We start from the raw sequence: 9,676 nt of genomic DNA on the forward strand, positions 1-9,676 counted from the left end.
ATGAAAATCCTGAGATAACATCCTGAAGAACACTTATTTCTCGTAAGCTATACACATACATATTCAGGAAAACGCCAAAATTTATTAAAATAAATACCCAGACATTTCAAACTAATATTTGCTTAATATCTAGCACCCGACACTTGATTTCCGGTTGACTATCACTGGATAAACCTTCCAAAGCCTTGGTGAACATATCACGCAACTTTTTCAATTCCTCATCGCTTCCCTTTTCTTTTAACTTAGTTGCTAGACAAAACACTATATTAAGAGCTTCCTTTCTTAGTCTTGTATGTTTGGAAATGCCTGAAATTAACAAAATTATAACACAAATTCCCCTATTAATAAGGTTATTGTTACCAAAAGAGTAAGTTATGGCGTCTAATAATTTATCCAGGATAGTCTGCAAATCGGTTTTATCCGCAGCAGTCAAATCGTGTTTTTGCAATAGAGACAATTTATTGACGAAGTTGTATAAAGCAGACAGGATGGCTGTTTGAATTGTGCGAGTCACATTGGGCAATGCCTCAACGCAGTGGCTGACAAATAAATTTTGGAATTTCTCCTGTGTCTTGGGGCAGTTTTCAGGCCAAGATTTGCCTAAAAAGGCAACATTAAAACTCTCACAATTAGCTCGCTTTTCAACCAACCTAAAGTTTCATATGCAACAACTTTTAGATTAATCTGGTTCTCTCTGTGCTCTTTAACGTTATCCTCGTCCTCGTCTTTGTCTAAATCGCTCTGCAAGATTGTTTTAACGATCTCGTAAACTTGCTCAAAAAAATCGACCTCCAAGGCCGAAACTACTTCCCCTAAACACTCTAAAGAGGCCAATTTATACACAATTTCTTGTTTCCTCGCTTCCCTACACACAGCCTCAATTATCCTCTCGGAACCTATTTCTCCGTTGTTTTTAAAAAAATCTCTGAAAATATTATTTAAGTCCCAAATCATCTTTTCATCATGGTCTTTAACACATACCTGTTCCCATTCGAACATATGCTGCATAACGCTTTAAGCAACTTATCTTTGCCTTTCCAAGTTTTTCCTGTTAAACCGGCCAATAAGATGGTTAAAAGAGAACTGCTATGCTGCACTTCCATCGTGGAACCCAGTTTATTTGCCACAGTGGTGACTGCATTTGCTGCCTTTAAAAATTCACTAAGTTTTGCCACAATTTAGTTTGTAAACTTACTTGAGCTTTTAAGGTCCACGAAGGAGATTCCAGGGCTTGTTTCAGCATGTCACATATGGGCTCGATATTGTTACGAATGCCACTTTCCGTACCTTTAAATTAATACCATAAAAATTACATGCCCGTAAAGTGTGCTTCTTTGTAAAAAGTGTACTTTGCATGCTCATTGTGGTGAGCATAATACATACAGTCGAAGAAAAAAAATTATTCCTTGCCTGGACTATGCTCCGTCCAAATTTCCTGCCATATATTCAAAGTGTTTTCAGTTTCCGGGCTTTTCTCTACGTGAGTTGCGAAAAATACCAAAGGTAAGATTGTTTTGGAACAGTTCTTTATCACCTCCTGATTATGGATTCCTATGGACTGAATCGTGTGCGCTATTGCGGACCTGATAGAATCATCTGAAAGAAATACGAGTTGGGAAGTTATGACACTGGGACAGTAAAATAAATGAAAATTATTAATCCTTTTTCCAAAAATTACTCACCCTCCCTCTCGAAATACCACAACTGCAGTTTCGTAAACAACTTTTCCAAACTCGATGGTTTGCACACTCCCACCAAGTGACCAATGGCCATAGCATTGTGTTTTCTGATTGCCGAATTGCGGTCGGTCAACCCATTGACTAAACTAGACAATAGTTTGCCGGAAAAGGGCTGTATGTCTGCGCCCAATTGCACCACGAACAAAGTGATAAAATGAGCGCAAGCGATTCGTGTTCCCAATCCCACGGTGCCCTTCATCAATTCTAAAACTTTTGGGATGAGCTCGTCCAGCATTGATGCATCTGCATACCGCAAACTCTGATATTAAAAAATAATGAATTGATAAAATTGGAAAACCAATCAATTACTATTCTTATTATGAAAAATTTTTAATATTAGAACAAATTCTCTGAAAACTCATACAATTACAGTCTTGAAAATCTTTCATAACATTTTGATACCTTGGAAACTGTTTCGGTGGCAAAATGTGATTTAGCGATGGAAGCTCTTGCGCTATCGATCACTTCCTGTGTCTCAGTTTGAGCCCCCATCATGGTACTGAGATAGGCCAGTTTGGAGGACTCCAGCTCACCAGTGGCTTGCAATAGGGCGGGGATTAGCTTGGCTAGGGACGGCTTTATTTGCTGCCCCGCTGAATCAACCAGCTCCGACACTGTTTGAAGACTAGAAAACCAATGTATTCGTTAAAACAAAAACTGAACTTCTAAGATATTTACTTAATGCAAAATACCATTAATTTTCATGTTTTATTTACCTAATAATTCTGATTTCAGGTACTGTGTGCGTTATTCCGGTGTTTAGCAGTATGGGCAGCAGCACTTCAATCATTTTTAAGCCAGCTTTGCCCTGATTAGAGTCGCTGCCTCTAATGCAAAGCTAAATTTGATTTGTAAAAAAATATAGAAAAATATTTTCAGGTAAATAATACCCACCTTACTAAGAACCCTGGCGGTGCGATTTGCGCATGTCCTGGTGGCCTCATGATGGTCGTCCATGACCCTGAAGAGCTTATTCCAAAGCTCGTCCATGTAATCCACTAGAATATCACAGAAAAATGCCGATATTTCGATCTTCAGCCTTTCTGCCTACGCCCCTGGTATTTTTTCAAGCTAAACCGGTCTTCAATACTTTCTATTACTTAGTAATTTTAAGGTTAAAATCGAGGTTTACAGTGGCGTATCCAGCTGGGAACTTTTCAAAATCCCAAAACAACAAAACAGTTTTACAATTCCTACTTACCCGCGTCGTGTATAGAGCGATGTGCAGACCCTTTGAGGAAGTCCTGCAAAGCGAGACAGCATGACTGTCTAACCCTGTATTGTGAGGAGTTCATGTTGGCCAGAATGTCCTTCAAAATCTCGGGATAGTACGTGTCTAGCTGCATCCGTTAATAAAATGATAAAAAACCTAAATGAAATGAAAGTAAGGAAAACTTACAGCATTTTGTGGATCTGACACGAGCACGCGCCAAATATTCGACATAGAATCATGGATATTCGGGGTGGGATCAAACTGGTATCTGTGAAAAAAATGTTAACAAAAAGACATTGTAATATAGAATAATAATTGCATGCCTATAGAGTTTAGGGACAATCTCAGGCATTAGTTTTTTGAGATCTTCTCCACACTTTTCGGCAATACTGGAAAAGCCAAAAGCTGCCCCTTTCTTTGAATTCCACATAGCGTTGTGATTGGCCAAATGCATGAATGTGTAGATGAGATCCGGCTTGTTAAGGTCCGAAGCTAAGGAGCAAAGCTCCTTGTACGTGGTTAGGTTTTCCCTATGCAAGTTTTGAAGTTATATATACTGGGTTACTCAGATTCGACACTCATCATTGGGATCTCAATAACCATAAGAGATACGAGGTTGGTTAAATTGGGACAAAGTTGTGCAATTTCGAGCTCAATAAAATGCCTTTTCAAAATTTGAAAAATTTCGATTACTTTCGGAGATATCCGTAAAAAAACGAAATTTTGAAAAAAAAACGTTTTTTTCTTTACTGATTTGAAGAAATTATTAAATTAAAAACAAATGACACATCATAATTGCCACTTTTTTTTTCTACAAAGTGGTGATATCATATATGAAATTTGACTTTTAAATTTCCTGGAACCATCATCAACTTTGTTTTTTCTTATAGGATCATATTGGATTTTTACATTTTTAAATTCAGTTTTTTTCCTGATTACGACGATGTATCACATGTTAAGGTTCAATATTTCAGTTTGATGAAAGTATCGAAAAAATTGATTTTGCTAAGAGTGTTTTGGAAAACTTGATTTTAAATGATATATCGCAAATAATAGTTTCCTGAAATTTATTTACTTAAAAATGAACTTAACAAATATAAATAAATAAAAATTCCCAACAAATTTTGTTTTTTCATGGATATCACCGGAAGTATTCGGAAATTTTTAAATTTTGAAAAAGCATTTTATTGAGCTCCAAATTACGCAATTTTGCCCATATTTAACCGATCTCGTATCTCTTATGGTTACCGAGATCCTAATAATAAACATCGAATCTGAATAATCCTATGCAGTGTGCACAAAGTGAATTCTTCCTGTTCTTTCAACTTTGTATAAATTGTATAAATTCTTTATTCGATTCTTACCCCGACGGAGTGGAGCCTAATTGCCCCTCCTGGAACAATTTAGTATCGCTGATGACCTGAGTTACATTGCGAGTTCCCAACGTTAGCTGATTAACCAAAGTTGTCAACAAATCCTGGGATTTTGAGTAATCGTAAATGACACACAGCCCCTTGGAAGCTACATCCTGCACAATATCTTTTACGCAAAAATGAACCTTATAGTTTCTTAAATTATCCATTATTTACCATTGTTCTCGCATAAGAAGTTCATGAAGGTGTTCTGAATGGTCTGCAAGCGTCTCTCAATAGGCTTGCGCTTACCGCAACCTAGCACAATAGTTTAATGTATATTCTTCCGTAAAAAGAGCTTTTCCCTACTAACAGCAATGAGCACTATTATTAGGTACGTTGTATGATGAAATTTTGTTTCATCCCTAAGGAAACTAAGAGTGACGATTCGTAATGTTTGACATTCTCAATAATGGTATCTATTCCCGTTAGTATTGGAAAACAAGTTTTATTAACCTTTCAAAACCGCTAAAAGCCAGATGCAAGAAGCCTGCTTGGAATTCGGGTGAGCTTGTCCTGCAAGCTTCAACAGTTCATCCAGAAACCACTCTAAATTCGTATCTACCGCTTCTTCAGACCCATCAACAAAGAATTCATCTGGAAGAACTTGCCAGGCATCTCGGGCTTCCGGAGATGAGACGCTTTGACAGCACATTAACAGAGATTCTCCGATTGTAAAATGCACCTCTACATCTTTAGTCTGATTTTGTTGGGAATTCAATTTACGTTACTAAAAACCCTTATTTAAAAATACTCACGTCCTTGGAGGTCTGCAGCAATCCTTTAATAATCAGCTTATCATGCGCAAATCTTTCCCCAACACATAATAGCCCCAAGCTTCTGGCAGCCCTCTCTCTGACCTATTTTTTAAGTTTATTAATTTCGAATTATGAAAAAGAAAAAAAGCGTACTTTAACAGACAACTTGGAGTTGTTCATAATTCCTGAAATGATTTCTACCAATTCCAATTTGGTAGGTCCAATTGCCTGTTTCTTTGCATGGGGACTGCCATCTTGGGTACCACCACCGGTCTCTAATGGCAAAGGAATAGCTCTAGAAATAGAGCCGATAGCAACGATTGCCGCTCCCATGAGAATAGGGGTGGGGTGTTTGAGAAAAGGGGCTAAATAGAAATTTTAATATAAATAAAATAATGCAGAGATTTTCTGATATTTAAATTTTTTGGAAGCAGACGCATTGTGCCTCGTTGGCGATGTAAAATTTCGATTTTTTAAAATTGTTTTTAGAATTTTTATTTTTTCTATATGGCAGTGTATCATAAATCCTATTCAGAACACACTGCCATTTAGAAATGACAACATGATTGATTAAGCAACTCTCTAAGTTCAATACTTAAACTATACACAGTACAAATAATGCATGGAAGATAATACAAGACTTTCCCATTGTTGCCATGTTTTATATTGTTAAAATTCGTCCAAAAATTACTTACCGACAACATTAAGCGCCTCTTTTACAAGTTGAAACTTATCAAAATCCACCCCCTCTCTTCTCCCGTCAAAGGCGTAAGCTTCTAGGCACGCTCCAATGCCTAATAGCGCACCGTGCTGAGCCTCTAAATTATTTTTAGAGGTCTGCTCTAAATATCATCAAAAAATAATCATATATTGCTTTCTCTCGCAACTAGAGCTTTCTTACCCAATAAATAATTGATTATGGCATCAAAATCGGACTTCTTGCACTGTTTGGCAACGACTAGAGAATAGAGGATTGAGGCGTATTCACGCACGTCTTCCTTGACATTGCTCAATTGGTCTCTGATCCAGTTTGCCTCAATGAGGATTAAAGAGTCTAATTCCGGGACTGAGCCAATGAACTCGATCGTGCAAGATAAAGTTTCAGAACCTGGAATTTTAGCTCAAACTCTAATGATTCATATTTATTTTAATCATGTTTATAATGTTTATAATCATTTTAATAATGTTTGATGATATTCCATTATATGAAAAAAAACCGCGGTGTCCTTGTGTACATTTGTGAGTGAGTGAAGGAATGAGAACTTCCATTATCAGCTGCAAATGAAAGGTCCATATCAGTGTTAAGCAAATAAGTAGTCCTGAGAGATGTGCAAAAAGTAACTGCGCGGTTCGACAAGTTCAAGATCGAACAGACAAATAGCGTTAAATATAGAGACATCATAAATAAATGTCCAACTGCTGAATTATACGAAGGAAGTATGTAAATCTGCCAATCAGACTTTTACAAAATTTCACTTAACGGCATAATTAACTCTCTTAGAAAGTTAAAACCGATATATAGGTAAACATTCATGATAAAATCTGATCTAGTTCATACCAAATTCTCTGCATTCAAGTTAAAATCTGGTATCAACAAACAACTAGTTCAATTTTTGCTCATACATTTAGCACCGCGGTATTTTTTTATAACTTGAACTTGAAACCACCTACCTGGCTGAGCCAACAATAAAGGCTTTATCATCGAACAATACTGCACAAAAATATCCTTATCGTTTTGATAAGCGGATTGAATGCTCTTTCTGATCTTAGGGGTGTATTCGCAGGGATGCTTGGGCACTTCCCTGGTTAAAGGCACATCACTGGTGCAGAGGAGACACAGACGTAGATAAAGCAAAATCTGTAACAAAAACCTTAAAGTAATTGAATTTATGGGTGAATTTCGCACTTCTAGATAGACTTTAGGAGCGAAGGGCAGGGAATGATTGCCAACAAGAACTATTCGGTTTTTATCCGTCATAAGTGCAGTGATTTCATCACACATATATTTCGCCATTTCTCTAAAAGGGGGCATTTTGGAGACTGCTTTAGCTAAATCGAAGTCGTTTTGCCACTTGGCAATTCCATAAATCGACTTGAAGGCCTCTTGGTGCACGTCATCTTCACTGTAAACCGTGTAAAAATTTCATTAAAAACAGGAAAACCACTATAAAATCTTCCTAACCTATCTCCTATTGCGGTCAACAACAGGAACTTTGAGGGAACATTATCTGGGGGAAAAATGGTGGACAAAGTCCTCACACAAGCAAATCTCACCATGGGGTCGTGTGAAATTAGTTTGACCTTAATTAAGGCGAGGATTATATCTAGTCTACCGTCCTTATTTAAATCCTCAGGAAAAACGTCATATTTATAAGCTGGAATTAAGTTTAGAAGGCCTAGAAAAATGTTCAAATTGACTTATTGAATATTTCTGAATCTTAGCGCCTACCCTCCCTCACTTGCACCTTCAGATTCGGAGTGGCCGTCTCCAGATTATTAAAGTAAAATTCCAATAAATTAACGTTTCCAAAGACCGTATGTGGGTACTTTTGAGCTAAAATTCCAATGGTCATATAGGCCTGTCCATCATGCTCCGCCGATTCGCCATCTTTTATCAACTTTGTCAACCCCCACAAAAGCACTTGAGAAAGATCTTTTTTTAGTGCTTCACCTTCATAGCTACAATCCCCAATTTATTTTTTTTACCAAAAAATTTTATTTTTTAGATTACTCACTATCTTATGAGATTTGTTGTGTAATTGAGTGCTAGACCCTTTAGTTTTGTATTAGTGTTTTCGTCATATAAACTTTGGAAAACAATTTTTAGTGCGAAAGGGAAGACAAAGGCTTCACCTCGCACTCTACATAAGTGATTAAGCAGTTTAAGACGGATTCTGGTGTTGGCCGCCTTTCTCACCTGATCTTGATTGTCTGATTTTGAGCCTAAGAAAAGAATGAATAGGGGCTTCGAGATTTGAGGTGAAGACCAATCGATCAGGCTGAAATTCAATGCAATTGTGAAAACTAATATAAATTACATATAAATTAAAAGAATGTAGCAGCACAAATTTCTTCACTTACCCCACAATTTTCTTAAGCTCCATATCTGCCAGATTAGCTACCTCAAACCTGGTATCAGAGGCAGCAACTATTAAATGAATTAATACATCTTCAGACTTAAATATTCCATGGGCCAAAAACTTTATAATCCCCAGTTTAATCTATAATATTCACAAAATTATCCTCTTCTCATATTAAAATAAACAGACATACACTTTCAAACTGCTCAGGTTTAAATGTATGATTCTCTGTGACTCTTCTAAGAGAAGCTTGACTCATCCCAGGGGGAACTGATATTTGCACCGGGTTATTTGAGTCATTTTCCTGAGAGTGAAGATTGAGGGAACTAAAATCCACAAAAACCTTACTAATTTATAGGTAATTTTTGCTATATTTATCACCTATATGGTAGCAATATCACATCTAACAAAATGTCTCTCAGATGCTTTGAAACTGCAGGGTTTTCATTAAGACCAAAATAAGTTTTAATTTTCTCAGGCTCAGTGGGCACTTTGACTTTGCCCAATAATGGAACTATGAGTAATAGCAAGCTATCTATGTGAGACAGAGGTTTATCTTTAAGAGCATTTGTTATTTTTGGCACCAACTGGGCTTGAGCTTCAATCGGCAAACGGGGGAATCCAGACTTCACATAGATAATTGTGAAATTCTAAAATGCAGAATGTACTACCCATTATAGTTTATTAATGTTTGTTCAAAGACTTACAGTGACAAATGAAGACAAGTCTCGGTTATGATACTGGTTTAACAGAGGCTCCACGGGTAATTGCACCAAAGGTCGCGTTTTAATCCTTTTGTTCACATGAATCAACAATTCCATTACCTGCAGTGAGAAAAATTTAGTACTAATAAGGGTCATATTCCTACAATTTTACCTTCTTCCTCACAGTTTCTTCAGGGGAGGACAGCTTCAATAAAACAGGCACAAGAAACTTCGATAAGACATTTTCAAGTTGTTCGTCTGAGGCTGCTGAGCCCAGGCGTAGAAATACCCGCTCTAAGAGCACTAGAAACAAGAATAACTATGAGGGAAATTTTAAAAAGAGCCTCATGCAAATAGGAGAAAATTGGGTAATTTTGAGGACTTTGAAGTTTATGGGAATTAAGTGGATTCTATAGGATTTTTACAGTAATACTTACTCAATTCATTCGCAATTTCAGCCATAACTGACTTTGTCGCAATTTTTGTGATTAAATAAACAACACTAGAACAATGACAAAGACAAAACAATAATCAATAATTATTTGAGGTTAGAATGCTTCTTAATCTTAATGATGAATTATAGAATGTAGATGGCTCTGAGCAGCTTTCCAGGCCAATCCTAATCAAAATCATGCAATTTATTATCGAGTGACGTCATCTAGAGAGCGCATTATTAAAGGTAACTCCTCATTGAGCGTAACAAACGAATTTAAAGACCAATAAATCTTAAAAATTGTGCCGCAGTGTTGTTTTTACTGGAGAATGTTCTA

The 9,676-nt window shown here is 36.8% G+C and overlaps 1 protein-coding gene across 1 annotated transcript; it reads right to left on the reverse strand.

Moving 5' to 3' along the window:
* Positions 1-62: 62 nt before the first annotated feature.
* Positions 63-9,447, reverse strand: LOC136408778 (proteasome adapter and scaffold protein ECM29). Its single transcript, XM_066389919.1, has 31 exons — positions 9,344-9,447; positions 9,079-9,209; positions 8,910-9,026; positions 8,584-8,852; positions 8,396-8,528; positions 8,204-8,343; positions 7,858-8,121; positions 7,572-7,801; positions 7,305-7,518; positions 7,029-7,245; positions 6,794-6,980; positions 6,024-6,230; positions 5,818-5,964; positions 5,276-5,487; positions 5,123-5,224; positions 4,821-5,064; positions 4,542-4,622; positions 4,317-4,491; positions 3,276-3,482; positions 3,139-3,220; positions 2,941-3,079; positions 2,634-2,737; positions 2,456-2,577; positions 2,142-2,364; positions 1,683-1,998; positions 1,411-1,596; positions 1,196-1,287; positions 982-1,148; positions 651-925; positions 361-600; positions 63-306 (listed from the first exon to the last, which is right to left on the reverse strand). Exons 1-31 carry the CDS (start codon positions 9,366-9,368, stop codon positions 107-109), a joined length of 5,448 nt encoding a protein of 1,815 aa, XP_066246016.1. The 5' UTR covers positions 9,369-9,447; the 3' UTR covers positions 63-106.
* Positions 9,448-9,676: the final 229 nt, after the last annotated feature.

Source organism: Euwallacea similis, chromosome 5 (genome assembly GCF_039881205.1).
Source record: "Euwallacea similis isolate ESF13 chromosome 5, ESF131.1, whole genome shotgun sequence".
Classification (NCBI taxonomy): Eukaryota; Metazoa; Arthropoda; class Insecta; order Coleoptera; family Curculionidae; genus Euwallacea; species Euwallacea similis.

Bases quoted from the DNA above. Each gene is read 5' to 3' on its own strand.
- LOC136408778 (XM_066389919.1), bottom strand. From the start codon at position 9,368: ATGGCTGAAATTGCGAATGAATTGA. The intron at 8,853-8,909 runs GTAAGTCTTTGA...TCTGCATTTTAG, and splicing joins ACTTGTCTTCATTTGTCACT to AATTTCACAATTATCTATGT. The intron at 4,492-4,541 runs GTAAATAATGGA...TTTGCGTAAAAG, and splicing joins CTTCTTATGCGAGAACAATG to ATATTGTGCAGGATGTAGCT.